Source organism: Entelurus aequoreus, linkage group LG18 (genome assembly GCF_033978785.1).
Source record: "Entelurus aequoreus isolate RoL-2023_Sb linkage group LG18, RoL_Eaeq_v1.1, whole genome shotgun sequence".
Lineage (NCBI taxonomy): Eukaryota > Metazoa > Chordata > Actinopteri > Syngnathiformes > Syngnathidae > Entelurus > Entelurus aequoreus.
The window spans coordinates 10589954-10616092 of NC_084748.1; the positions used below are offsets into that span (position 1 = coordinate 10589954).

The window sequence follows — 26139 nt, forward strand, 5'->3', positions numbered from 1 at the left end:
ATTGAAAACAGGTGCATGAGTCCAACACGTGAAACAGGTGAAACGAATGGTTGTCATGGTGACAAAGCAAGGGAGTGAAAACAGGAACTAAAAGAGTCCAAAAACCAACAGAAGATAGCCAAACAAAACATGATCAAAAGACCTGACACTTTCAACGTATTGGGTTGCCGACTCCTGGACTAGTCCCTTTTGGGGGAGCTTAGGACCTTAAGAGTCTAGTCCTATTTGGCGGCACATGTTGACCACTTTGCTGGAACCCGGGCCCTTTGAGGGCCAATATCCTATTTGGTTTGAATCTGAGGGTGGAGATTTTTTTGCGTCAAACAGATTAACCCCCAATCCCTTTAAAGTCAATTGGTGCCTCTTATAGTCTAAGTACCCAACCCTTGCTCAGACTCTTTGTTTTTATTGTGAATATTTACTGTGTGCAGTATGAATTCAATTCTTGATATCCGATTTCTGCTGTGGCGAAAAATACATCCTAATTATATTATCTTTGTTCTGCATATTCGGGTATTATGATGCTTCCATTGTTCTGACAGATGTACAGTATGCATTCATGCTTGCAGCTCAGAGAGAGAAATACATAATGGATTATCGGAGATTGAACATGCCCATAAAAGTGTGCCAGAAATTCCCCCGACACACTTGTGTCAGAGCACATTTTGCCCATAGACATACATTAGGCCATGTTGTGTAGTGTGTGTGCATGCTTTTGTGTGGGCTTGTGTGTTTCCTGAAAGAGATAGAAACAAGCAGACAACTGAAATCCTAACGGGTGAAGCAGAGTGGATGAAAGTGAGGCAGGGATGAGAGAAGGAGGAGCGACGGCAGGAAGAGATGCGCCTCAGATTATCAGATGTTCTGCAGATATCGAGGACGAGTGGGAAGCGCAGACGTCTCCCTGTTTGCACGTTGCAGAGATGACTGACGCGAAGAGCGTATCGTCCCTGGATGTTCCGGAGGGAAAGTTATTGAAGAAGGTCAGTTGATGCTCAAGTCCTGCGACCTTCTGTCGTTTATCTTGTCATCACAATCAAATAACTTCTTCTGGTTTCTGAACTTGCTTCAACATGTTTGATAGCTGCGAATATACGCATGTGTTTGGGTCACAACTCTAGACCTCATCCTAATCATGGGATATTTTCCTTTTTTAACTGACCAGCTGTCGAGCCCGGCCAATCTTTATGGAATACTTTTCGATATTCTTTGAGTTGCATGAGTTCGGGGAGGGTGTGTGTTTTGCCAGAATACCGACTAGTATTTGAGAGCAAGCTGCAACAAGTGCGTTGTCTATCCACAGTGCGCAGTCGCTTCAATGACACTAAAAAAGTACAAAACACAAAACCAGTGAAGTTGGCACGTTTTGTAATTCGTAAATAAAAACAGAATACAATGATTTGCAAATCCTTTTCAACTTATATTCAATTGAATAGACTGCAAAGACAAGATATTTAATGTTCGAACTGAGAAACAAACTTTTTTTTTGTTGCAAATAATCATTAACTTTGAATTTAATGGCGGCAACACATTGCAAAAAAGTTGGCAAAAGAACATCTTTACCACTGTGTTGCATGACCTTTCCTTTTAACGACACTCAGTTAATGTTTGGGAACTAAGGAGACCAATTTTTTAAGCTTTTCAGGTGGAATTCTTTCCCATTCTTGCTTGATGTACCGCTTAAGTTGTTCAACAGTCCGGGGTCTCCACTGTCGTATTTTACGCTTCATAATGCACCACAAATGTTCAATGAGAGACAGGTCTGGACTACAGGCATGCCAGTCTAGTACCCGCACTCTTTTACTATGAAGCCACGCTGTTGTAACACCTGGCTTGGCATTGTCTTGCTAAAATAAGCAGGGGCGTCCATGATGATGTTGCTTGGATGGCAACATATGTTGCTCCAACACCTGTATGTACCTTTCAGCATTAATGGTGCCTTCACAGATGTGTAAGTTACCCATGCCTTGGGAACTAATACACCCCCATACCATCACAGATGCTGGCTTTTGAACTTTGCGCCTATAACAATCCAGATGGTTATTTTCCTCTTTGTTCCGGAGGACACGACGTCCACAGTTTCTAAAAACCAATTTGAAATGGTGACTCTTCAGACCACAGAACACTTTTACACTTTGCATCAGTCCATCTTAGATGAGCTCAGGCCCAGCGAAGCCGACAGCGTTTTTGGGTGTTACTGATAAATGGCTTTGGCTTTGCATAGTAGAGATTTAACTTGCACTTACAGATGTAGCGACAAACTGTAGTTACTGACAGTGCAGGGAAAAGGAGTCATCCTGTCACCTCTGGCTCCTCGCAAAATGCCTGTCCTCTCCTTCTACCCAAAGTCTGATATACTTTTCCAAAGGGGCTTTGGGTTGTCCTTGTATTTGACTCTGGTTTCCTGCTCTGGCTTATCTTGAGTATTGCCGCTCGCAAATACCTCACACACTCAAACATTTTTTGGTCCGATTTACTTTACAATATTTTGTCAAAAGGCTGTACAAAACTTAAAATGTTCGTACATCAGTTTTCCTTCAACGCAATCAATAAATTGAAGTATTTTCTACAACAGTGACTTAAGTAATGCACACTTAAGTCGGTTATGTTGTTCTTATGTGTAAAAATGTTGTTAAACTTATGTGATTTGGTTGAGTTCAGCTAATGAACTGCATACAGTTGTGGTCAAAAGTTTACATACACTTGTAAAGAACATAATGTTTTGGCTGTCTTGAGTTTCCAATCATTTCTATAACTCTTATTTGTTTGTGATAGAGTGATTGGAGCACATACTCATCTTGGAGAAAGCAAACCACTAGTTTAAATAGTGGTATTTCAGTTTGAGCACATACTAAGATAAGGCCCCTTAGTTGGATATACGCAGGTGGATTGGATCACTTCTTGTAGGAAAGAGGCCCTAATTGGGACTTCGGAATGCAAAAGTGATAGCCCTATCCTTGAGAAGAGACTACGTCTAGCTCAAGGCCAACATTTAAGTTATGACTTAAAGGAGTTGTTTTCCAGAAACTTACACATGAACATCTCATTTTATGGTCAGGGTGGGAAGGGGGAATATAAAACTGATAATTTGGCTTCTCCAAGTTAGGAATGCCTCATTTTCCTGACCTGACCTCCTCCAGGAACTGCAGTCCTGTATAATGATGCTCGCTTGTAATAAAGCAACTTTTGGTTCAGTAAAGCGTCTCCGACATCTGTTTTTTATGCAGCCGCACTGCCGTGTCACCCTTCTGTCTGGACGAGGTCGACAAGACCAGAAATACACATCAAAAAGTATTATTTTTATCAGTTGCCAGTGTTTTGATTGTTAACAACCTTTTGTTCGGACACATTTAATTTAATGTAGACTAACTTAACCGAATCAAGTCAGTTTTACTCAATACCACTGTATTGCTCTGATATATACATGTATATATGTGTATATATATATGTAAAGGTAGTCTACATTAAATTTAATTTGTCCAATTAAAAGGATGTTCAATCAAAACACTGGTAGCCAATAAAAACAATACTTTTTGATGTGTATTTCTGGTCTCGTCATCCTTGTCCGGACAGAAGGGTGACACGGAAGTGCGGCTGGATAAAAAAGAGACGCCGGAGATGATTTACTGAACCAAAAGTTGCTTTATTACAAGCGAGCATCATTATACAGGACTGCAGTTCCTGGAGGAGGCCAGGTCAAGAAAATGAGGCACTCCTAACTTGGACAAGCCAAACCATCGGTTTTATATTCCTCCTTTCTGTCTTTGGGTGTGTGCTAATTCAGGACAGCACACCCTGACCATAAAAGGAGATGTTCGTGTGTAAGTGTCTGGAAAACAACTGCTTTAACCCATAACTTAAATGTTGGCGTTGAGCTAGACATGTAGTCTCTTCTCAAGAATACGGCTATCACTTTTGCATTCTGAAGCCCCAATTAGGGCCTCTTTCCTACGAGAGGTGATCCAATCCACCTGTAAATAGCAAATTAAGGTGCCTTATCTTATGTACTCAAACTGAAATACCACTATTTAAACTGGTGGTTTGCTTTCTTCAAGATGAATATAAACATTCACCATATACAAAACATGAGTTAATTAATTTACATCATTTTCAAACAGCACTTATTAGTGTTCAAAACACCCTGTCTTTCACAGTACCGCTCATTGAGTACAACCATGAAAATTAAGCCTGCATCCAACAAGTATGGTAACCCATCTCCCATTTGCATTAAGAAATCGCAAGGCCTTTCGAGCCCTGTAGTATTTGTTTTAGCAGGTAAAGCACCCACATTATCAAATATCATGCAACAAGTTTGCCAAAATTATTTTTACACAGTGAAATGGTTTTACTCCACCAGTTTGTTTGTGAGGACCTGGATTTTCTCGGAAAGTCTGTGTGCATCCAGTTTCACCAGGATCTTTTGAATGAATTCTAAATAGTACCTAAGGTTGGACGAATAACTCAAGCTCAAGTCGTCGATATAAAAGCAGGGCACAAGCAGTGACAACATCTTCTAATCAATATTTGCACCTTTATTTTTAATTACATACTGTGGATTCCTATGACCACATGGATCCGTAGCCTTCTGGGTCTCATCAGGGCTCTCGCTCTAAAAAAGACAAAATAGGAACAAAAAAAAATTATGTAATATTAAAAACAAACCCCCATCAAACCACAAAGGTCAATTAAAACTCTAAATTACATATGTACATGAAATTAAAAACACATTTAAGAAAATTAAAACGGAATACCTTATTGAGGGGATAAAAATCCTCTTACAAATAAGATTTCTGGATAGGTTCGTCAAAGTGTACAAATCCTATATTCATTAGTAGGCACAAGTTAAATGTGAACGTGGAGGTAAAACTCAAAAAGCCCGGCCGAGTCATACTAAAGACTATAAAAATGGGACCCTTTACCTCCCTGCTTGGCACTCTGCATCAAGGGTTGGAATGGGGGTTAAATCACCAAAATGATTCCCGAGTGCGGCCACTGCTGCTGCCCACTGCTCCCCTCACCTCCCAGGGGATAGAACAAGGGGATGGGTCAAATGCAGAAGGTAATTTCACCACACCTAGTGTGTGGGTGTGACTATCAGTGGTACTTTAATTTTAACTTGAAAAACTCTTACACAGGCATTTGGTTGGCGACTCAATTACAAGAATTGACAAATTGGTGAAAGCATATTTACGGTAGTATTTATTTCAATGTTTGAAGTCTTGTATTTTAACACTAATTTTGTCACAACCTGTCGTGTCGGGTCTGACATGTTCTTGTTTTTCCTTATTTTCTGTATTTGTTTCCTGTCCAGTGCTCCTATTTCTGTTCAATCAAAACAGAAATAGGTTGCCTGATTGGCAACCTGAGCACACCTGTTCATGGTTGCCAATCAAGCTCTCTTATAAGCCAGCCTGTCCTTCATCCAGGCCTGTATGAGGTTGTAAATAATATACCATAGGGACATGTCATTAGTCCAGTTCCGTTCAGTTCAGTTCTTCTGTTCATGCTAATGATGGCGCTATTTGGGTTCGAGGGCGAGATCCTTTTAATGTGACAAACATAATTAAAGAAGCCATTAGTAAAGTAAAACAGTGGTCATATCACTGGGGATTTAAACTCTCCCCTGGTAAATCTTGCTATATGATGTTTACGAGGAAGAAAGGAATAGATGTTCTCAACATTAAACTATATGGGCAAAATATGGAAAAAGTAGACCATTTTAAGTATTTTGGCATGTGACTAGACCAGGGGTCGGCAACCCAAAATATTGAAAGAGCTATATTGGCCCAAAAATACAAAAAACAAATCTGTCTGGAGCCGCAAAAAATGAAAAACCGTATATAAGTCTTATAATGAAAGCAAAACATAATGTAATTGTTTATATTAGCCTACTATCAAAATGATTATGTGTCGCAGGCTGAAGCAAATCTTCGTTGACAGATATGTTGAAATGTAATATTTATTTCACACATTTTTACAACATTAGAAACTATTAGTAAATCAGATGCTACTCAGAAGGTGAGATAACTCCTGGAAATTACTGGCTTGTAATGGCCAAAGGTATAGATGTGTGTGTCCAAGTTAAAGGAAACTGCAGGCTGTCTTCTTTTAATAGATTTATTACAATATTTGCAAGCTGGGTAACGTTTGCTGTGGTCTGGAACAACATGGCACACAAACAACAAACCTCTGAAATGCAGCCAATATTACATACAGATAATGTGTCATGAGACATGCAAAACTAAATTATATACAAAGAGGATAAAAGTAAAGGATATTAAATGAGCTCAAATATACCTACAAATGAGGCATAATGATGCAATATGTACATACAGCTAGCCTAAATAGCATGTTAGCATTGATGCAGTCATGCAGTGACCCAATATGCCTGATTAGCACTCCAACAAGCCAATAACATCAACAAAGCCCACCTTTGTGCATTCACGCACAGCATACAACTTTTGGTGGACAAAATGACACAAAGGAGTGGACTATTTTACATGTAAACAAACTTTGCGTCACAGTCCACACTGGTGAGTTCAAGAATAGCAGAAATTAGGACAAAACAATGTTCACCAAATACTCTCATCAGTGAAGCATACACACACATATTAAACAGTGGGCTTTCTAACAATTGGGAAGGTTTGTGTCATGTTTGTCCTAAAAAAAAATATATACTAAAACAAAAAAATATTTTCCCCCCATCTTTTTCCATTTTTCCATTGCATTATTTACTTAAATCTGGTGGTTTGCTTTCTCCAAGTTGAATATAAACATTCACCATATGTTGAACACAATATGAGTCAATTAATTCACTTCAACACCATGTCTGCTGTTAGATGTTTTAGATAAATAAATACACCTATAATTATATTTTAAAGTCGCTCTTTTCTCTCCGATTAGCTCCGCCATACAACAAATATTAGTTTATATATGCTTGTTTATACTACATCCTCAATGTATGCCTAACTTAAAACAAAGACATTTTATAACTTAAACTGAATTTGAACCCCCTTGTTATCACCTGTCTTCTTCTACGTAATATACCACCCCCACGTAAAACCACTGCCAGTAATTCGTATCTGTAAAAAAAATGAAATAAATCAGAAAAATGTGAAGTTGAAAATGAAAACCTGTTAAACACACAAAAACAGTGACAGTGTAAAACATATGACGATTGGCCTTGAAAAACATATGATACAAAAGTATCCACCAACAGTATTGGCTTTTTTAATGTTTTTATTTATTCATTTAATTAAATGTGTTACAATGAAAACACTTGTTGAAATCCCAATACAAGTTTATCTACAATGCCAATATTTTTTTTTATATACCAAAATTTACTGGCAGAGATTTGGCTTCATTCCTTTTGGGTATCAAAATGCTTGATAAGTATTTTTCCCAATAGACTGTCTTCATCTACTTATTATGACATGCTACATTTTCACAATATTTAATGTGAACAAATATTGTATAACTATTTTTATGTGTAAGAACAGTATGTATATTTATCTACTGATTTACCAATAGTAAATAGCAACATATTCTTCTGATATACATACTCAACAGGACACTGTGGTGACTTTAATCTACTTTAAAACAGGAATATTGAACTAAATTGTTTTGGGGGGCACACATTTCCAGAAAGTTATGGATGGTTGGGTTGTTGTGGTGGGATTCAGCAGAAAATTCTTAAAAAAGACTAGAGTGCTGTCATAGAGGTATATTTGACTAAATTTTTTGCAGAAGGTCCTTAAAAACAGCTCAGCGCTCCTGTAACTCTCTATAAAAGCGCCATTTGCAAAGTTACAAAGGACTTAAAGTTGGTATTATTTGCAGATGATACAACTGTGTTTTGTTCAGAAGAGAACACACACAAGCTAATGCAAATAATAACAGAAGAAACAAACAAATTAAAAAGATGGTTTGACAAAAACAGACTATCTTTGAATCTCAGTAGAACTAAAATAACGTTATTTGGTAACAGTAGAAGAGAAAGTCAAACCCAATTACAAATAGACGGAGTAAATATTGAAAGGGTGAAAGAAAACACATTGTTGGGCGTAATAATAGATGATAAAATGAACTGGAAATCTAATGTAAAAAATATACAACATAAAGTGGAAGAAACACATCAATAATGAATAAAGCAAAATATGTTCTAGACCAAAAAATCACTTCATGTTCTTTATTGCTCGCTTGTGTTACCATATCTGAGTTATTGTGTAGAAATATGGGGAAACAACTACAAAAGTACACTTAATTCACTAACTGTGTTACAAAAAAGATCAATTAGAATAGTACATAATGTTGGATATAGAGAACATACAAACCCTTTATTTATTGAATCACAAATATTGAAATTCAACAATTTGGTGCGTTTGCAAACAGCTAAAATTATGTACATAGCAATTTATAACCTGCTACCCAAGAATGTACAACAATTTGTCTCAACAAAAGAGAAGTATAACCTTAGAGGAAAATTTAGTTTAAAACATTTGTATGCACGTACAACACTTAAAACATTTAGAATATCTGTATGTGGAATACAATAATGGAGTTGATTAAGCAAAGAAATCAAACAAAGCACCAATATGATTCAGTTTAAGAGACTGTTCAAAGTGTTCACAAAGTACAAAAAACAATAATTATGATAAACATTTTGAACCTTTTTTATATTTTGAGATAAAGATTATTTATGTATTTAATATTTGTTTACTTACTCCATCCATCCATCCCTCTTCTTCCGCTTATCCGAGGTCGGGTATCGGGGGCAGCAGCCTGAGCAGGGAAGCCCAGACTTTCCTCTCCCCAGCCACTCCTTCCAGCTCTTCCCGGGGGATCCCGAGGCGTTCCCAGGCCAGCTGGGAGACATAGTCTACCCAATGTGTCCTGGGTCTTCCCCGTGGCCTAAACACCTCGTAGAGAAGCGTTCTGGTGGCATCCTGACCAGATGCCCCAACCACCTCATCTGGCTCCTCTCGATGTGGAGGAGCAGCGGCTTTACTTTGAGCTCCCCCGGATGGCAGAGCTTCTCACCCTATCTCTGAGGGAGAGCCCCGCCACCCGGCAGAGGAAACTCATTTTGGCCGCTTGTACCCGTGATCTTGTCCTTTTGGTCATAACCCAAAGCTCATGACCATAGGTGAGGATGGGAACGTAGATCGACCGGTAAATTGACAGCTTTGCCTTCCGACTCAGCTCCTTCTTCACCACAACGCATCAATACAGCGTCCGCATTACTGAAGACGCCGCACCGATCCGCCTGTTGATCTCACGATCCACACTTCCCTCACTCGTGAACAAGACTCAGAGGTACTTGAACTCCTCCACTTGCGGCAGTGTCTCCTCCTCAACCCAGAGATGGCACTCCACCATTTTCAGGGCGAGAACCATGGACTCGGACTTGGAGGTGCTGATTCTCATCCCAGTCGCTTCACACTCGGCTGCGAACCGATCCAGTGAGAGCTGAAGATCCTGGCCAGATGAAGCCATCAGGACCACATCATCTGCAAAAAGCAGAGACCTAATCCTGCAGTCACCAAAACCAGATCTCCTCAATGCCTTGGCTGCGCCTAGAAATTCTGTCCATAAAAGTTATGAACAGAATCGGTGACAAAGGGAAGCCTTGGCGGAGTCCAACCCTCACTGGAAACGGGTCCGACTTACTGCCGGCAATGCGGACCAAGCTCTGACACTGATTGCACGGGGAGCGGACCGCCACAATCAGATGGTCTGATACTCCATACTCTCTGAGCACTGCCCACAGGACTTCCAGAGGGACACGGTCGAATGCCTTCTCCAAGTCCACAAAGCACATGTAGACTGGTTGGGAAAACTCCCATGCACCCTCCAGGACCCTGTATAGAGCTGGTCCACAGTTCCACGACCAGGACGAAAACCACACTGTTCCTCCTGAATCCGAGGTTCGACAATACGGCGTAGCCTCCTCTCCAGTACACCTGAATAGACCTTACCGGGAAGGCTGAGGAGTGTGATACCACGATAGTTGGAACACACCCTCCGGTTCCCCTTCTTAAAAAGAGGAACCACCACCCCGGTCTGCCAATCCAGAGGTACCGCCCCCGATGTCCACGCGATGCTGCAGAGTCTTGTCAACCAAGACAGCCCCACAGCATCCAGAGCCTTAAGGAACTCCGGGCGGATCTCATCCACCCCCGGGGCCTTGCCACCGAGGATCTTTTTAACTACCTCAGCAACCTCAGCCCCAGAAATAGGAGCGCCCACCACATATTCCCCAGGCACTGCTTCCTCAAAGCAAGACGTGTTGGTGGGATTGAGGAGGTCTTCGAAGTATTCCCTCCACCGATCCACAACATCCGCAGTCGAGGTCAGCAGAACACCATCCTCACCATACACGGTGTTAAAAGTGCACTGCTTCCCTTTCCTGAGGCGGCGGATGGTGGTCCAGAATCGCTTTGAAGCCGTCCGGAAGTCGTTTTCCATGGCCTACCCGAACTCCTACCATGTCCGAGTTTTTGCCTCCGCAACCGGTTAAGCCGCACACAGCTTGGCTTGTCGGTACCTGTCCACTGCTTCCGGAGTCCTATGAGCCAAAATAATGATAGGACTCTTTCTTCAGCTTGACGGCATCCCTCACCGCCTGTGTCCACCAACAGGTTCTAGGATTACCGCCACGACAGGCACCAACTACCTTGCGGCCACAGCTCCAATCAGTCCCCTCGACAATAGAGGTGCGGAACATGGTCCACTCAGACTCAATGTCCAGCACCTCCGTCGTGACATGTTCAAAGTTCTCCGGAGGTGGGAATTGAAACTCTCTCTGACAGGAGACTCTGCTAGACGTTCCCAGCAGACCCTCACAATGCGTTTGGGCCTGCCAGGTCTGTCCGGCATCCTCCCCCACCATCGCAGCCAACTCCCCACCAGGTGGTGATCGGTAGAAAGCTCTGCCCCTCTCTTCATCTAAGTGTCCAAAACATGATGCCGCAAATCCGATGACACAACTACAAAATCGATCATGGAACTGCGGCCTAGGGTGTCCTGGTGCCAAGTGCACATATGGACACCCTTATGTTTGAACATGGTGTTTGTTAAGGACAATCTGTGACGAGCACAAAAGTCCAACAACAAAACACCACTCGGGTTCAGATCCGGGCGGCCATTCTTCCCAATCACGCCTCTCCAGGTTTCACTGTCGTTGCCAACATGAGTGTTGAAGTCCCACAGTAGGAAAAGGGAATCACCCGGGGGAGCACTTTCCAGTACTCCCTCGAGAGTATCCAAAAAGGGTGGGTACACTGAACTGCTGTTTGGTTCGTAAGCACAAACAACAGTCAGGACCCGTCCCCTCACCCGAAGGCGGAGGGAAGCTACCCTCTCGTCCACCGGGTTGAACTCCAACGTGCAGGCTTTGAGCCGGGGGGCAACAAAAATTGCTACACCAGCCCGTCGCTTCTCACTGCGTGCAACGCCAGTGTGGAAGAGAGTCCAGCCCCTCTCGAGAGAACTGGTTCCAGAGCCCTTGCTTTGCGTCGAAGTGAGTCCGACTATATCCAGCCAGAACTTCTCCACCTCGCACACTAGCTCAGGCTCCTTCCCTCCAGCGAAGTGACGTTCCACGTCCCAAGAGCTAGCTTATGTAGCCGAGAATCGGACCGCCACGTGCCCTGCCTTCGGCTGCCGCTCAGCTCGCAACGCACGCGACCTCTATGGCCCCTCCCATGAGTGGTGAGCCCATTGGAGGGGGGACCCACGTTGCCTCTTTGGGCTGTGCCCGGCCGGGCCCCATGGGGACAGGCCTGGACACCAGGCACTCGCCATCGTGCCCCAACTCCGGGCGAGGGAAATCGGAGTCTCGGTAGTGGAATTTTCATAGAGGTCTTCGAGGTCTTGTTTACTTACTATTGTATATTATTCATTTATTATTTATTTACTGTTCTGTTACAGAGAACAAGGAAATGGGATAAAATTGCTATGATATGAAAAGGGGTAGGATTAAATAAACTCAGCTTCTTCCTACTCTTTTTCCGGACGTGCTGTAACGAAACAACTGGAAATATGTAATGCATTACATTATATCGTATGCATGTTCGAAATAAACTGAAACTGAAACTGAACTGAACTGAAAAGTGTCATGACTGGTTTCTCCCGGTCATGACTTGTGTAGGTTTTGTTATTTTCCTAGATTTTGTGTTTAGTATATTGCCAGTACTCCTAAGCCTCCCTTGTTCACGTTTCCGTTGCTAGCAGTACTAAGCGCTCTGGATTCGGTTTTGTAATTAGTGTCCCCAGCTGATGCCAATTATCATTTAACTTTTACATACCACGTCACCTGACCTATGGTTGCTGTTCCACAAAATTCTCTACATGCAGCAGGTATGTTATTGAAAAGCTACGCAAAGATAGCAGTCCCTTGCTTTGCTTTTTGGTTTGTCTCCTTTCTATCTGCTATCTTAAGCCTCAAATTTCATGTGCTTATTTTGCCTTTGTCATTGGAATTAAACGTTTATTACCTGCAAATTGTCCTTTGCATTTTGGGAGACACGACAGTCGCAACAATGTGCCCGCAACAGAACAACAATACTGTAAAAAGACCAAAGCTAAATATCTACTGTAGAGGACTCTGGTTCTCAGGAATATACAAAATATGACTAATAATTTGAAGGCAGTAGTCTGCCACCCTGGTCTTTAGCTTTCTGGAAATGTGGCCCATAAAACTATTAAATGTATTATCCCTGGTTAAAACTCATCTTAATCTGTCCCACATGTATGTTGCATTACATTGTACATTGTTTTCTTTTTGTGTCTGTGCATGTGTGCAAATAAATAAAATAAATCTAATAATTTAAGCTTGATATAAATGTTATTGCGTTTACTTTTTAAGAAACATTTTCACTTCTATTAGCTATTGCCAAATATTTCGATCGGATCTGAGGCCAAAAATGTTGATCAAGGCATCCCCAGTCACGACTATAAGGTGCTCTGATAAGAAAACACTGTTTCATTTCTGTCTACTGCTCATGAACTCCTCTGCAGGGTTCCATCAAAAAGAAGATTGAGTCCCTGCGACGTTGGAGTTCAGCGAGCATCAAGAGGCCTCCAAAGCCAAAGGCCAAAACCTTAAGCCTGTCCTCCCCTGTGGGGGACCCTGATGACCTTTGGCTGCAGGAAGGAGACAGGAGGAAATTACGACCCATCGTTGATTCCGTGTTTGGGCAGGTAGGACTATGAACCCTGGTTTCATTATTAAATATTAATCAAGACTGGGGAATTGAGGACGGAACTACAGTTGTGTTCATACGACGAGGGGGTGGACTGGGACAAAAATGAATCCCATGACTGTTTTTCTTGTATTTTAGTCAAATCAAGGATTTGCCAAAGGTGAACATGGTTGGCTATAGGCTACTAGGAGCTAGCAGCTACACAGCAGCTACACAACAGCTAAGCGAACAATAGCAGAACATTATTAACATCTAAGACACCACATTTGTCGATATAAACAAGTATCAAATAATTATAGTTGCATATTACTTAATGTTAGAAAGTGCCCAGTAACAAATGTGTCCGCATCATTCGATTGATATAAAACGTATGTGTAATCTAATGAATTATTGTGACAACTCAACGTCGCCAAAAAAAAAAGACCACTCTTCAATTTCAAGACAGCATAACTCCATCCTATTCGGTTAATAATAAATAGGTTAATGTTTTTCATACCTAACTTAACTCACTTTGAATGATAAAAAATGTTCTAGCATTCTACACAGTAAAATAATACAAACGTGTGAGTCGTGCTGATTTGACTAATGACAGTATTGGCCAATACCTAAAGCTCCAATATATTTCTCTTATCGGAAGTTGAAAAGTTGTATCGGGACGCCCCTGGTGATGATTTATGGGATTGTGTTGGTAAACAAGGACCACCAGTAGGAAATTTCACATTGATCAACAGCATTATTGTATTTTTGTATAACTTTGAAATATTTTTTTTAAGATAACACATAACAGTGGTGACTGATTTTTTTTAACGTTTGCTAAGAAAACAAGTTGTGTGTAAATACTTACTGACAGACATATATACAGTACACACACGCACACAAGCATACATACATACATACATACATAAATACATGCATACATACATACATACATACATACATACATACATACATACATACATACATACATACATACATACATACATACATACATACATACATGCATATAATCATTTGTGGTTGTTGAAAAGAGTCATGTCAGCAACAGATGGAGCAGATGATGAGAAAAGGAAGGAGGGGTTATTGGGATGAGGGCTCAGGGTGATGGCTGTCCTGTCGAAAGAAAGACAGAAGAGATTGATTGGGATTTAGCAGGGATTAGCAGCTGAATGAGTGAGAAGACAAGGCAGACAGATGCACATCATTACCACCACTTTGCTCTCACAACATGACAAGGAGCACATCTGGATTTGTAACTTATGTGGGAATGTATAGAACGTATTCCATGTTTTACTAATTAGATTTACTGAAGTTAGGACGTCTGCGTCACCATCTCTTACACTACAGCGGGGCACACACCAAGATTGTCTAAACCTTAGGCATTTTTTTTTTTTTTATCTCTTAGAGAGCCCACACAAAAAATAAAACATGAAGCATTTAGCCGTTTTGATCTTTACGTGTGTGGTGTGCAACGATCATGTCAGCACAAACACAACGGTTCCGTCCCACCAACGTGCCTGAAGTAAGTCAAAATCTTGCTCGAACAAACGTGATCTAAAATTGAAGAAGATACTTGTCAAGCGCCACAGCAATGACTGGAACACACAAAAACAGGCAACGTGGAAGAGGACATACTAGAGGAAGGAACGATTGTGTTCCTGGGACTGTTATTGACAGAATAATCCCTGACTACAAAAAAGAAACGAATGTGGAAAAAAATCCTTCTAACTTGTTTGTGTCATGATCTGGCAGATCTCAATCAATCAATCAATCAATCAATCAATCAATCAATCAAAGTTGATTTATATAGCCCTAAATCACAAGTGTCTCAAAGGGCTGAACAAGCCCCAACGACATCCTCGGCTCGATTACCACATCAGGGCAAGGAAAAACTCAACCCAATAGGCTACAATGAGAAAGCTTGGAGGGGACCGCACTCCCACCCCCCTGGTCAACCGGTGCAATAGACGTCGAGTGGATCTAGTTAATAGTGTGAGAGTCCAGAAAAGAGACGGCAGATCAACTGGTCTAAAAGGGGGGTCTATTTATCTCTTTTTTTGTTGCAGTGCCTAGTTTCTGAGTAACGGGGCGTAACCACCTGTGCACACACCTGATACTCATTTACTCCTGACTGCTTAAAGGGGAACTGCACTTTTTTTGGAGTTTTGCCGATTGTTCACAGTCATTATGAATGACATGACTACGGATGTCGTTTTGTTTTAATGCATTCTAACACGTAATTAAAAGTACGCTTAAAGCGCAGCCAATGGGAAGTCCTCTATTCCGCCCATAAAACCCAATAAATAACCATCCGGGAAGCACCAGCAATAGTCCTATGGAACCTAAAGTTGAGCTGGCACAAGTGGCAAAAAAAACTGAGAAAGTTGAGGAATGCTCATCAAACACTTATTTGGAACATCCCACGGGTGAACAGGCCAATTGGGAACAGGTGGGTGCCATAATTGGGTATAAAAGCAGCTTCCATGAAATGCTCAGTCATTCATTTTGGCAGGACTTGTCGGAATTTTAACTAAATTGTTTGTAGTTAATATAAATTAGCTTAATTTATATTTGGGACAATGAGTATAAATATGTAAAAAATAATCTAACATTTCTGAAAGGTTTAAATGATTACAATCACCCTCCCCAAATAAGATGTGCCTAAGGCCCCGTTTAAAAAAATAAAATAAACAAGTAAAACATTTGTAAAAAAAACGCTTTGTATGAAATTTTAACGGAAACTTATTCCTAGCTCTTTCCTGCTCCGTCATTGAAAAGAACATGGTGACAAATTTCCCTCAAGGGTGACACTTTGGTAATACAGGTTTTGATGTTTTATGATGTTAAAGTAGTAGTTATTTCACACTAAAAAAGTACATTATTGAAACATTTGTTTGACATTATATTTAGTACGAAACTTGCATCACATTTAGTTAACGTTTGTTTAAAAATAAGTATAATAAAGTGGAATGGGAATTCAAATAACATTTTGCTAATGGTCTCAATTTTGCTTGGCTAGATTATATTTTGCAGTAATTTTAGGAAATGGGGGCAGGCAGCAAATGTTCTTCCAGTGTTCAAGGTAGTGTAAATTCACATTTTTAACTGTATTCATTAATTAAGCAATCATGTTTTCAAAATAATTTTGCAATTAATTGTATCATGTATTATTACATTTTATTTCCTTGTGTCCCATTTATTATCCAGATATCATTTATTGACAAATTGTTTCACCAAGTGATTTGATTTGCATTCAAATGATGAGATGAGTTTGATAAAGAAGTTTTAATAAGCAGATTTATTTATGAGTCTGATGAAAGTGGCCGCTTTAGAAGAACGCACAGTTTTATCCTGCGGTATTTGCAATGTTATATGCATTGTCCTATTAGCGTAGAAGATATTTAATCCAGCGAATGTCCTTGACTGGAGAGACGACGCAAATCCCACTTTTAGGTCACATGAAAAATCATCCATAAAACGTAGGCATGTGCACAAGGTGTCAGACTCTTTTCGAGTGGATGAAATGAGAGCATGGGATAGTGGACACATTATTTCTCCATTTGTCGTTGCAGTCCGTACAATGTCAGATTAGACTAAATCTCTTTGTCTTTCTTTTGATTTTTTGTTTTTAATAACTTTCAACAAATCTTTCATTTGGCACTCCATTCATCAGATTTGTAACAAGCAATGTTTGGACGTACGATGAACTCAATTTTGTTGTATATTATCCACAAAGGAAATAAAAGGAATCGAACCTACGATAACCAAAACACAGCTTACATTTTGGCTAGAATTTTCATGAACGAGACTGGCACACATCGATAACATATTTTGGGCCTGATTTACTAAGATCCAAATACCACGTGCAAAACAGCGTGTGTAAAAAAAACTAAATTGCGTGCGTTCAACGAACACTGCGTGTGCAATTGAAAAGTGGTGCACATTTATGTTATGTGCCCACCTGTGTGCGCTGTGTTGAAGCAGCAGCACACATCTATAATCTGTAACACCTTTTTTGAATCGCAATTGAGACAACAGGAATCTATGCACACTGACAATTATGTGCGCCAGGCTGTGGCTCGCATCACCAGCGCATCTGTGCGTCTGCAAAGGCTCAAACGCAAGAAATAGCATGATGAAAGACGTCTTTCATGTAGAAGATATATTATAATGTGGTGGTCAGTTTTTTTTCCACGGCCAAATTTTCAGTGCATCACTCGTCAATAGTGCACAAACATTAGGCTATGTTTATCCATTCCACCGAAGGAACTTTAGTTATTAGAGAGTTCCGGTCGGATGTTTTTTCACGGGACACATTTCAGGCGTCGTTGTTGTTTCCGGATGAGGAGATGCTGCTCCTTTATTGATTTAAGTAAAAACTGAATGTCATTAAAATAGTTAGCTCCATCTTTTGACACTTCTTCCACTCCCATCCTTGCACGCTACACCGCTACAACAAAGATGACGGGGAGAAGATGCTGCCGAAGGTGAACCACGTAAATAAGACCGCCCACAAAATGGCGCATCCTGAAGCGACTGTCAGAAAGCAGCTTGAAGATGATCTATAGAACATAATCTATGCAAAATTGTGACCAAAGAACCACCATTACATGTTGTGTAGAGTAGACCACAAGGAAGTGTTTTCAATTTAGAAAAAAAATAAAATAATATGACCCCTTTTAATGCGCCTTATAATCCGGTGCGCCTTATATATGAAAACATTTTGAATATCGAAATATTGAAAATTCATCGGCAGTGCGCTTTATAATCTTGTGCGCCCTATAGTCCGGAAAATACAGTAATATTTAAGTTAGGTCACTTCTGCCTTAGAGACTGTGTATGTGTAAGTCATATGAAACTATAATTGATACTTGTTTGACAAATGTGCTGTTTTAGACTGCATCATTATGCAATATATTTTAAGGACACTTAATATGTACTGTATGTCTAGCTTGTGTGCTATTGTGTGCTTAGCTATTGTGTATCTGCTAGCTCTTGGTAGCCTATAGCCAGTGTTGGGTTAGTTACTGAAAACCAGCAACTAGTTACAGTTACTAGTTACTTTATTTAAAAAGTAACTCAGTTACTAACTCAGTTACATACACCAAAAAAGTAATGCGTTACTGTGAAAAGTAACTATTTAGTTACTTCTTTTTTTTCTTTTTTTTTTAAGGCTCCCATTAATTCCCTTTTAGCCTTCATTTCAGTACTGTTATTGCACTGGAGAATAATACAATCTGTTGATCAACTTGACATGCATTTGTATCACTGACCTCAGAAAGCAATGTGTTCTACATACAACATACATACAAAGATATGTTTCAAAGGGCCATTTTATTTCAGTCCAGAACAAATTGACAAAACTATTTTAAATAGCTGCAACATAATGGCACTTTAACTTTAACTTTAAGTAGATGGGATCTTTGATCCAAGACACAACTTACATTTAACTAAAATGTTCTTTTCTTTGTGCTCGACAAAAGAAAAGTATTGAGAATGTCTCCATGTTAAGAAACTCGACTTCTGGCTTCGCCATGATGTCTTGTTAGTTGTTATGAGAGTAGCGTATGTGTGTGTGTGTGTGTGTGGCCCTTTAAGATATGACAGCATGTGAGGTGAGTGACGTCAGTGAGTGAGTGGGCGAGAGAGGTGAGGGAACGGCGACTGTGAGTGCGTGCAGGTGCTCTAGCTTGGTGGATGGCTGCGTCCAATAAAGTCACAAAGTTGCAACAAACCGCCGGCCTCGTCATTCACCCTCAGCTGTAAAGACCCACTTCCGGGTAAAGCGAAGGTTGTTAGGCCCGAAACATAGGCCCTGGAGGAACGTCTCCCCTGCGCCCCTCAACTACGGTCTGGGAGCCCCCCGCCCCCACCCACAGAAAGCAAGCCTCTTCTTTTCCTTGTAACACAGAAAGACGACACCGCAGCGCTTAAATAAAACACACTCAGATCTTCTGTTTCTAGCCGATACTACATAAAAAATAACGTAAAATTGTTTATTGTTTATTGTTTATTGAATGGATCCCCATTAGCTGACGCCAAGGCAACTGCTAGTCTTCCTGGGGTCCATATAGGAGCTTACAAAATTAAAATACAAAGAATACATGCATTACCAGACATTATACAATGGAAAAATACAACATACATAAGATAAAAAGCTAGTTAAAACCAGTATTAAAAATTCACGTCATGTGGGCAACTGCAATAGGTGTATCTTCAAAGCTGTCTTGAATGACAATTTACTTTGTGAGAGATTAATGTGAGATCGCAATTGATTCCAGAATGATATACATCTATACATGACTGTATGTTTGAGGATATTTGTCCTGGGAGCAGGAAGTGCCAAATAGCCATTGCTGGCATTCCTAGTGCCATGAATATGTGTATTAGTTGATTTTAAAAACTGTTTGTAAAAGTAATCTGGTGATTAATTTAAAATGATAGTTCTAAAGAACATAAGGAGACTACAATGCATCTTTTGTTCAACAGACAACCAGGACAGGCGTGAATGCATATATGAAATATTAGTGCGCAAAGAACATTTAAGTAGCAGTCTAGCCGCTCTGTTCTGTACGAGTTGCAGTTTGTTCTGGTCAGACTTAGTCGTAGCGGACCATATTATAGGACAGTAATGAAGATGACAGAAAACCAAGGACTGTATCACTTGACCCATTGTTGAGGATGTCAAGAAGGTGGAGCACTTCCTGACCATGGCTAAACCTCTTCCCATTGTCATTAAAATACCATCAATATGATCGGACCATGACAGTTGACTGTTTAATAGCACACCAAGCAGTTTTGCTTTTTTGACCTGCTCAATAGGTATGTCTGACAATGAAATATGAAACTGTGGGTCATCAACAAGCATATGCCTGGATCCAAAAAGAATGCTTTTTGTTTTGTCAATATTCACAACAAGTTTACTATCATTTACCCAGCGTGACACTCTCTCCAGGTCCTGATTTAAAGTTATTTTCTAGGTCATTTAAGGTAGAGGCAGTACTGTATAGAGTTGTGTCATCTGCATACATAACCATATTGGTGTTTGTTGTAACACAGGGAAGATCATTAGTAAAAATAATAAAAAGTAAAGGACCTAAGCAGCTTACTTGAGGCACGCCTCAGTAATTGTACTTGCGTTCAGATAGGCTACCATTAAAACACACTCTCTGAGATCTTCCTGATAGATAGCTCAACATCCAAGAAAGTGACATACTATTAAAACCATATTTTCTCAGTTTGGAGATCATTATGTTGTGATCTATGACATCGAATGCCGCACTAAAGTCAATCAGGACAGTACCAACCATCTTCTTGACATCCATTTGTGACAGCCAGTCATCAGTCAGCTGAGCTAGAGCAGTAGATGTTGAGTGACCTTGCCTATAAGCATGCTGGGAACACGACATCAGTTTTTTGTAGGTAAAGTAATCTTGAATTTGTTTGAAAACAACTTTTTCCATCAATTTACTAAGAACAGGAAGCATGCTTATTGGTCTACTGTTTTTACCAGTAAAATCTTTATTTTTGTCCTTGGGTAGAGGGATGACCTTGGCCTCCTTCCAAACCCCAGGACAGACTCCATATCTTAATGACTTATTAAAATATGACAAATAATAAAAAATAATGCAGTAACGCATCATGTAGTAACGGTAACTGAGTTACTGAATATAAAAAATAACGCGTTAGATTACTAGTTACCGCCGAAACGAACGGTTACTTTGTAACGCGTTAGTCCCAACACTGCCTATAGCCTACCATGTTTACCTTTTGTAAATAACTTGACTAAAATAGAAGAAAAGACCAACATTGTGTTTTTATTGGAGGACATTTAGATCTTACCGACAGCCATCAGACTGTATAATGCATGTGTTCCTTTTTGACTGTACTTGAATGTATTATAGACTGTATTTACATTGTTCACATGTGAATAATGCTGTATAATAGACTGTATTTATATTATTCACATGTGAATAATGCTGTATAATTGTCTGTATTTATATTATTCACATGTAAAAAATACCTAAGTGTTTATTGTGAGCGAACTGTGGTGCTGAATTTCCCCCAGGGATCAATAAAGTACTTTCTATTCTATTCTATTCTATTCTATTAACAGGCTGTCCCACTTTGCACACATACACACGCTGCATGACTGCTTGTATAGGAGATTTTACATGCAAGACGATACTTGTTTCTTTGCTGATATCTAAACAATATCCGATATCAATATCATACTGGCACACCCCGAAACAGTACCATACATGCAGAACATTTTTCTGAACAATGTTTCAATACAGGAAGTACATATGAATGACAATTTCTCCTCCGATAGTTCCGCAGATCCTGTTTCCCCGAAACGCATCAGAAAGCTGCATCGTGTTGTCGAACAGGTGTATCTGGGAAATTTGCCACCTTCTCAGAATACGTGTCCGACGAGTAAGAGGCATGGCAAGTAATTTGTTGAGCAGAATTTGTACACGGTTTTACAGATGCATACTAATACAAGAAGGCAAATAAAATCATGATTTAAAAATATAATTGTAATTTAAATATTATGCTTTCTTTACTTGTTAAAACCAATCTGGGGTTGAAATCAGCAGTGGTGGACACACATTCATTCTCTCGTCCATAATAGAGGGTGAGCGTATCCTAGATGACTTTAGGTGCAAGGCGCCACCCACCACTTACACACACACACACACACACACACACACACACACACACACACACACACACACACACACACACACACACACACACACACACACACACACACACACACACACACACACACGTCACATTGATGTGCTTATGTACTTATACGTGAATGTTCAAAGTTAATTAACGGTATTTGTAAAAGGAATACAGTCTTTGATTAAAGTGAACAAAACAAAGATCTCAATTGCAAATTTCTCCACTTCAAAAAACGGCTCAACCACAGTTTGTGAGAACCTTGACACTGGCGCGGCGCACCAAGAGGACATCAAACTTGACTAAATAGAGGAAGTATAAGGCAGTACAAAGTTTCTGTTTGTGAACCCGCTGAAGGATACTTTTTTTTTTCTCTAGAGACTAGCTACACCTCCAGGATGAGGTGGTGCGTTATGGTGCCCGCGGTGTGTCTAATTTCCGCTGAGTCCCACCGTGGCCGACAGCAGAATTGGGCGGCCAGAAGCGCGTGATGGCATTGCGAGCTCTGCGACTGACAGCAGCGCGCCCCGGCGGGGATCAATCACATCGACCATGTGGAAACCCCACGCTCCCAACACTATTAGTAAAATATTATTGTGTGCAGACATATCGATTACAGACAATAGGAGATGTAGTAACCCAACGCGTGGCGAGCTGTTTCTTACATACGTGACGTCTCATCAGGAAGAAGCGACCGCTCTGAGGAAGTGACAACCAAAACTAAGATTGATCTCTTACACTCTAAAACTCTGCTCACATGTATTTTGTTCTACATGTTGATGATAATGAGGGCAGCATAATTATGCTGTGGTAAGGGCTTATGCCTCACTGTGAGAAGATCCTGGGTTTGATTCTGTGTGGATTTAGCTTTTGGATTTGGATTTGGATCGTGGGTTCTCTCCGGGTGGTCCGGCTTCCTCCCACCTCCAAAGACATGTACCTGGGGACAGGTTGATTGGCAACACTAAATTGGCCGTAATGTGTGAATGTGAGAGTGAATGTTGTCTGTGTATCTGTGTTGGCCCTGCGATGAGGTGGCGACATGTCCAGGGTGTACTCTGCCTTCTGCCCGAGTGCAGCTGGGACAGGCTGCAATTGTTATGTATGTAGGAGGGAGTTGTGACGGCACAGAACCACAAAGGGGCAATATTGCTCTTTGTATTTGTTATATATATATATATATATATATATATATATATATATATATATATATATACAATATATATATATATATATATATATATATATATATACATATATATATATATCTATATATATATATATCTATATATATAGATATATATATATATAGATATATATATATATATATATCTATATATATATATATATATATATATATATATATATATATATATATATATATATATATACATATATATATATACATATATAGATATATATATATATATAGATATATATATATATATATATAGAATATATATATATATATATATATATATATATATATATATATATATATATAATATATATATATATATATATATATATATATATATATATATATATATATATATCTATATATATATATATATATATATCTATATATATATATATCTATATATATAGATATATATATATCTATATATATATATATCTATATATATAGATATATATATATATATATATCTATATATATAGATATATATATATAATATTATATATATATATATATATATATATATATATATATATATATATATATATATATATATATATATATATATATATATATATATAAACAATATAATAGAATAAATAATGAAAAATATATTTAATTAAACAACAAAGGAATGGAGTGTGACAAAACCCAAAGGGTGTATGGTGTAAGACTATGTGTATGAATGATTAGCTGTTGAGGTTTACCGTGTAGTGTTGAGAGAGTCAGCAGAGGTCGTGATCCAAGCGGGAGGTGCGTGGGGCTGGAGAGCGACAAGAGGTCCGTGTCCAAAGCGGGGGTCGAGGATCGAGTGGGGATGCAGTCGGGATCGAGTCGAGACGCACAGCTCGAATCCAAGGCAACGGAAGGAAAACACTGCGGGCACAAGGGAGATGACGGGACAAATCAAACACGGGGAAGAAAACACGAAGCGCAAAGAGCTAAGTTGCATAGAGCCAACGATCGCTTACGGGACATCACATCAACAGAAGGTTATGTTCTGGCCACGGATAGCAGGTTGAGCAGACTCTTGAAGGCAGGACCTCTCATTAGCGCCATGTGCGTAGATTGCCGGTAATTGATTGCAGCTGCTCGCTGACGCCGGTCTGACGCGCACTTTGCGCGCTCTCGGAGCTACACTCAGTGCAGCACACAGATGAATGCGCACTGACGCGCACCCGAGCCATGACAGCAATCCCCTCTGTGACCCTGCAATGGACAAGCGGTAGAAAATGGATGGAAGGATGAATAATGATGAACGCAGGTATCAAAGTTTGTCTAAGTCTAAGTCTATTAACTCGCATCCCTTTAACGTCTGATGATTCAGCTGTGAGGTTGACAATCGAATCAGACTCCTCAGAATCAAATCCTCAAATTTTCAACTATTTGAACACAGCACTAGTATTCACAAATTTCATTTAATTGGAAACATTTTTGAACTGTGGGTTGAGAAAGATTGAGGTTACAGCTGGGAATCAGACTGTGAGGCTTGGCATGCTAATTTGTTCATTTAATTTTGTTATAATACTTTTGTGTGGATAAAACTAATCGGAAGTATTGTGTATGGTGAAGTTAATGTGCATTTTTCCATTAAATATTTATATTGAATGGCTTCCACCCACCTCTAAAGACATGCACCTGGGCATAGGTTGATTGGCAACACTAAATTGGCCCTAGTGTGTGAGTGTGAGTGTGAATGTTGTCTGTCTATCTGTGTTTGGCCCTGCGATGAGGTGGTGACTTTTCTAGGGTGTACCCGCCTTCCACATGTTTACTTGACCCTCTTCCTGGGAAACTTATCAAGGAGCTGTTTGTAATATTAGGACCATCAGTGTTAAATATTATTAATTTATCACTTTTCTCTGGTACTCTTCCCCTAGTATTTAAAAAAGTGGTTAATCCTCCTCTGCTCAAAAGACTTAACCTTGATCCTGACCTCATAGTAAACTACCGGCCTGTGTCCCACCTTCCCTTTTTATCTCAAAAATCCTTGAAAAAATTGTTGAAAAGCGGCTAAATGAAAACTTAGCGTCTAACAATCTCTGTGAAACCCTTCCAGTCTGGTTTCAGGGCAAATCACGGAGACAGCCCTCGCAAAAATGACTAATGATCTATTGCTAACGATGGATGCTGATGCGTCATCCATGTTGCTGCTACTTGATATTAGCACTGCTTTCGATACCGTCAATCATAACATTATATTAGAATGTATCAAAACAAGTATTGGTATGACAGACTTAGCCTTTTCTTGGTGTAACTCCTATCTTACTGACAGGATGCAGTGCATCTCTCATAACAATGTGATTGAGTGGAGATGTTATCAGGTGACCACGGATCAGCCGCCATGTTGGAAGCTCTAGCTGTTCCAAGTCGGGACCCAGGATCGACCACTCCTCTTTGCATCAGCTGTTGATGCAAATAGAAGTTTTCAAACGGTGCCTGCAGCACGGTAGTAAAACGGCTGATCAAACAAAACAGAATAGTAATTTGTCTTTATTCATCCTTCATATGAGATGAATACGACTTTCCCTTTTTTTTAAATAAGGTTCAAGATGTTTATCAATTTATTGAGGATGTTTATTCTTCTTTGTACTTTGTCAACCCTTTAGGTCTGAACAGTTTCTTAAAGTGAGTCTTTTAGTACTTTGATTTTATTTTTGCTTAATCAATTCTATAATTAAGCCATTAGCGGATAAAAATTAATAGATTAGCCGCACCATTGAATAAGATGCAGGGTTCAAAGTTTGGGAATAAAGTAGTGTCTTATAGTCGGAAAAATACAACACTAAGAAATGCAGTTTATTTGCTGTAATGGAGGTGACTATTGTCGTCATATTAGAGGAGCGGCTCCGCACTGCGGATGGAGACACAAAATTAGCTGCTTGTCAGCCTGATGACTAAAAATCAATACAGTGTCAGCCAGACGGGTTTCGGCTTTTGTCATTGACATTGTATACAATCACATACTTTTCAAGAAAATCCGCCGATGCTAATGGGTGTTACAAGTGATTAAGATTTTACAGGAGCAGGACAAACTTCTAAGCTAAT

The 26139-nt window shown here is 39.8% G+C and overlaps 1 protein-coding gene across 2 annotated transcripts in view; it reads left to right on the top strand.

Annotated features, from left to right (window-relative positions):
* The first annotated feature begins 789 nt into the window (after positions 1–789).
* LOC133633783 (calcium-binding protein 2-like) overlaps positions 790–26139 on the top strand; it is a 72855-nt gene continuing 47505 nt past the window's right edge. For both annotated transcript variants that reach the window (XM_062026472.1, XM_062026473.1), the window contains exons 1-2: positions 790–983; positions 13021–13203. In XM_062026472.1, coding sequence (XP_061882456.1) covers positions 810–983; positions 13021–13203 — 357 coding nt within the window. In that variant the 5' untranslated portion in view covers positions 790–809. The remainder of the gene's footprint in view (positions 984–13020; positions 13204–26139) is intronic.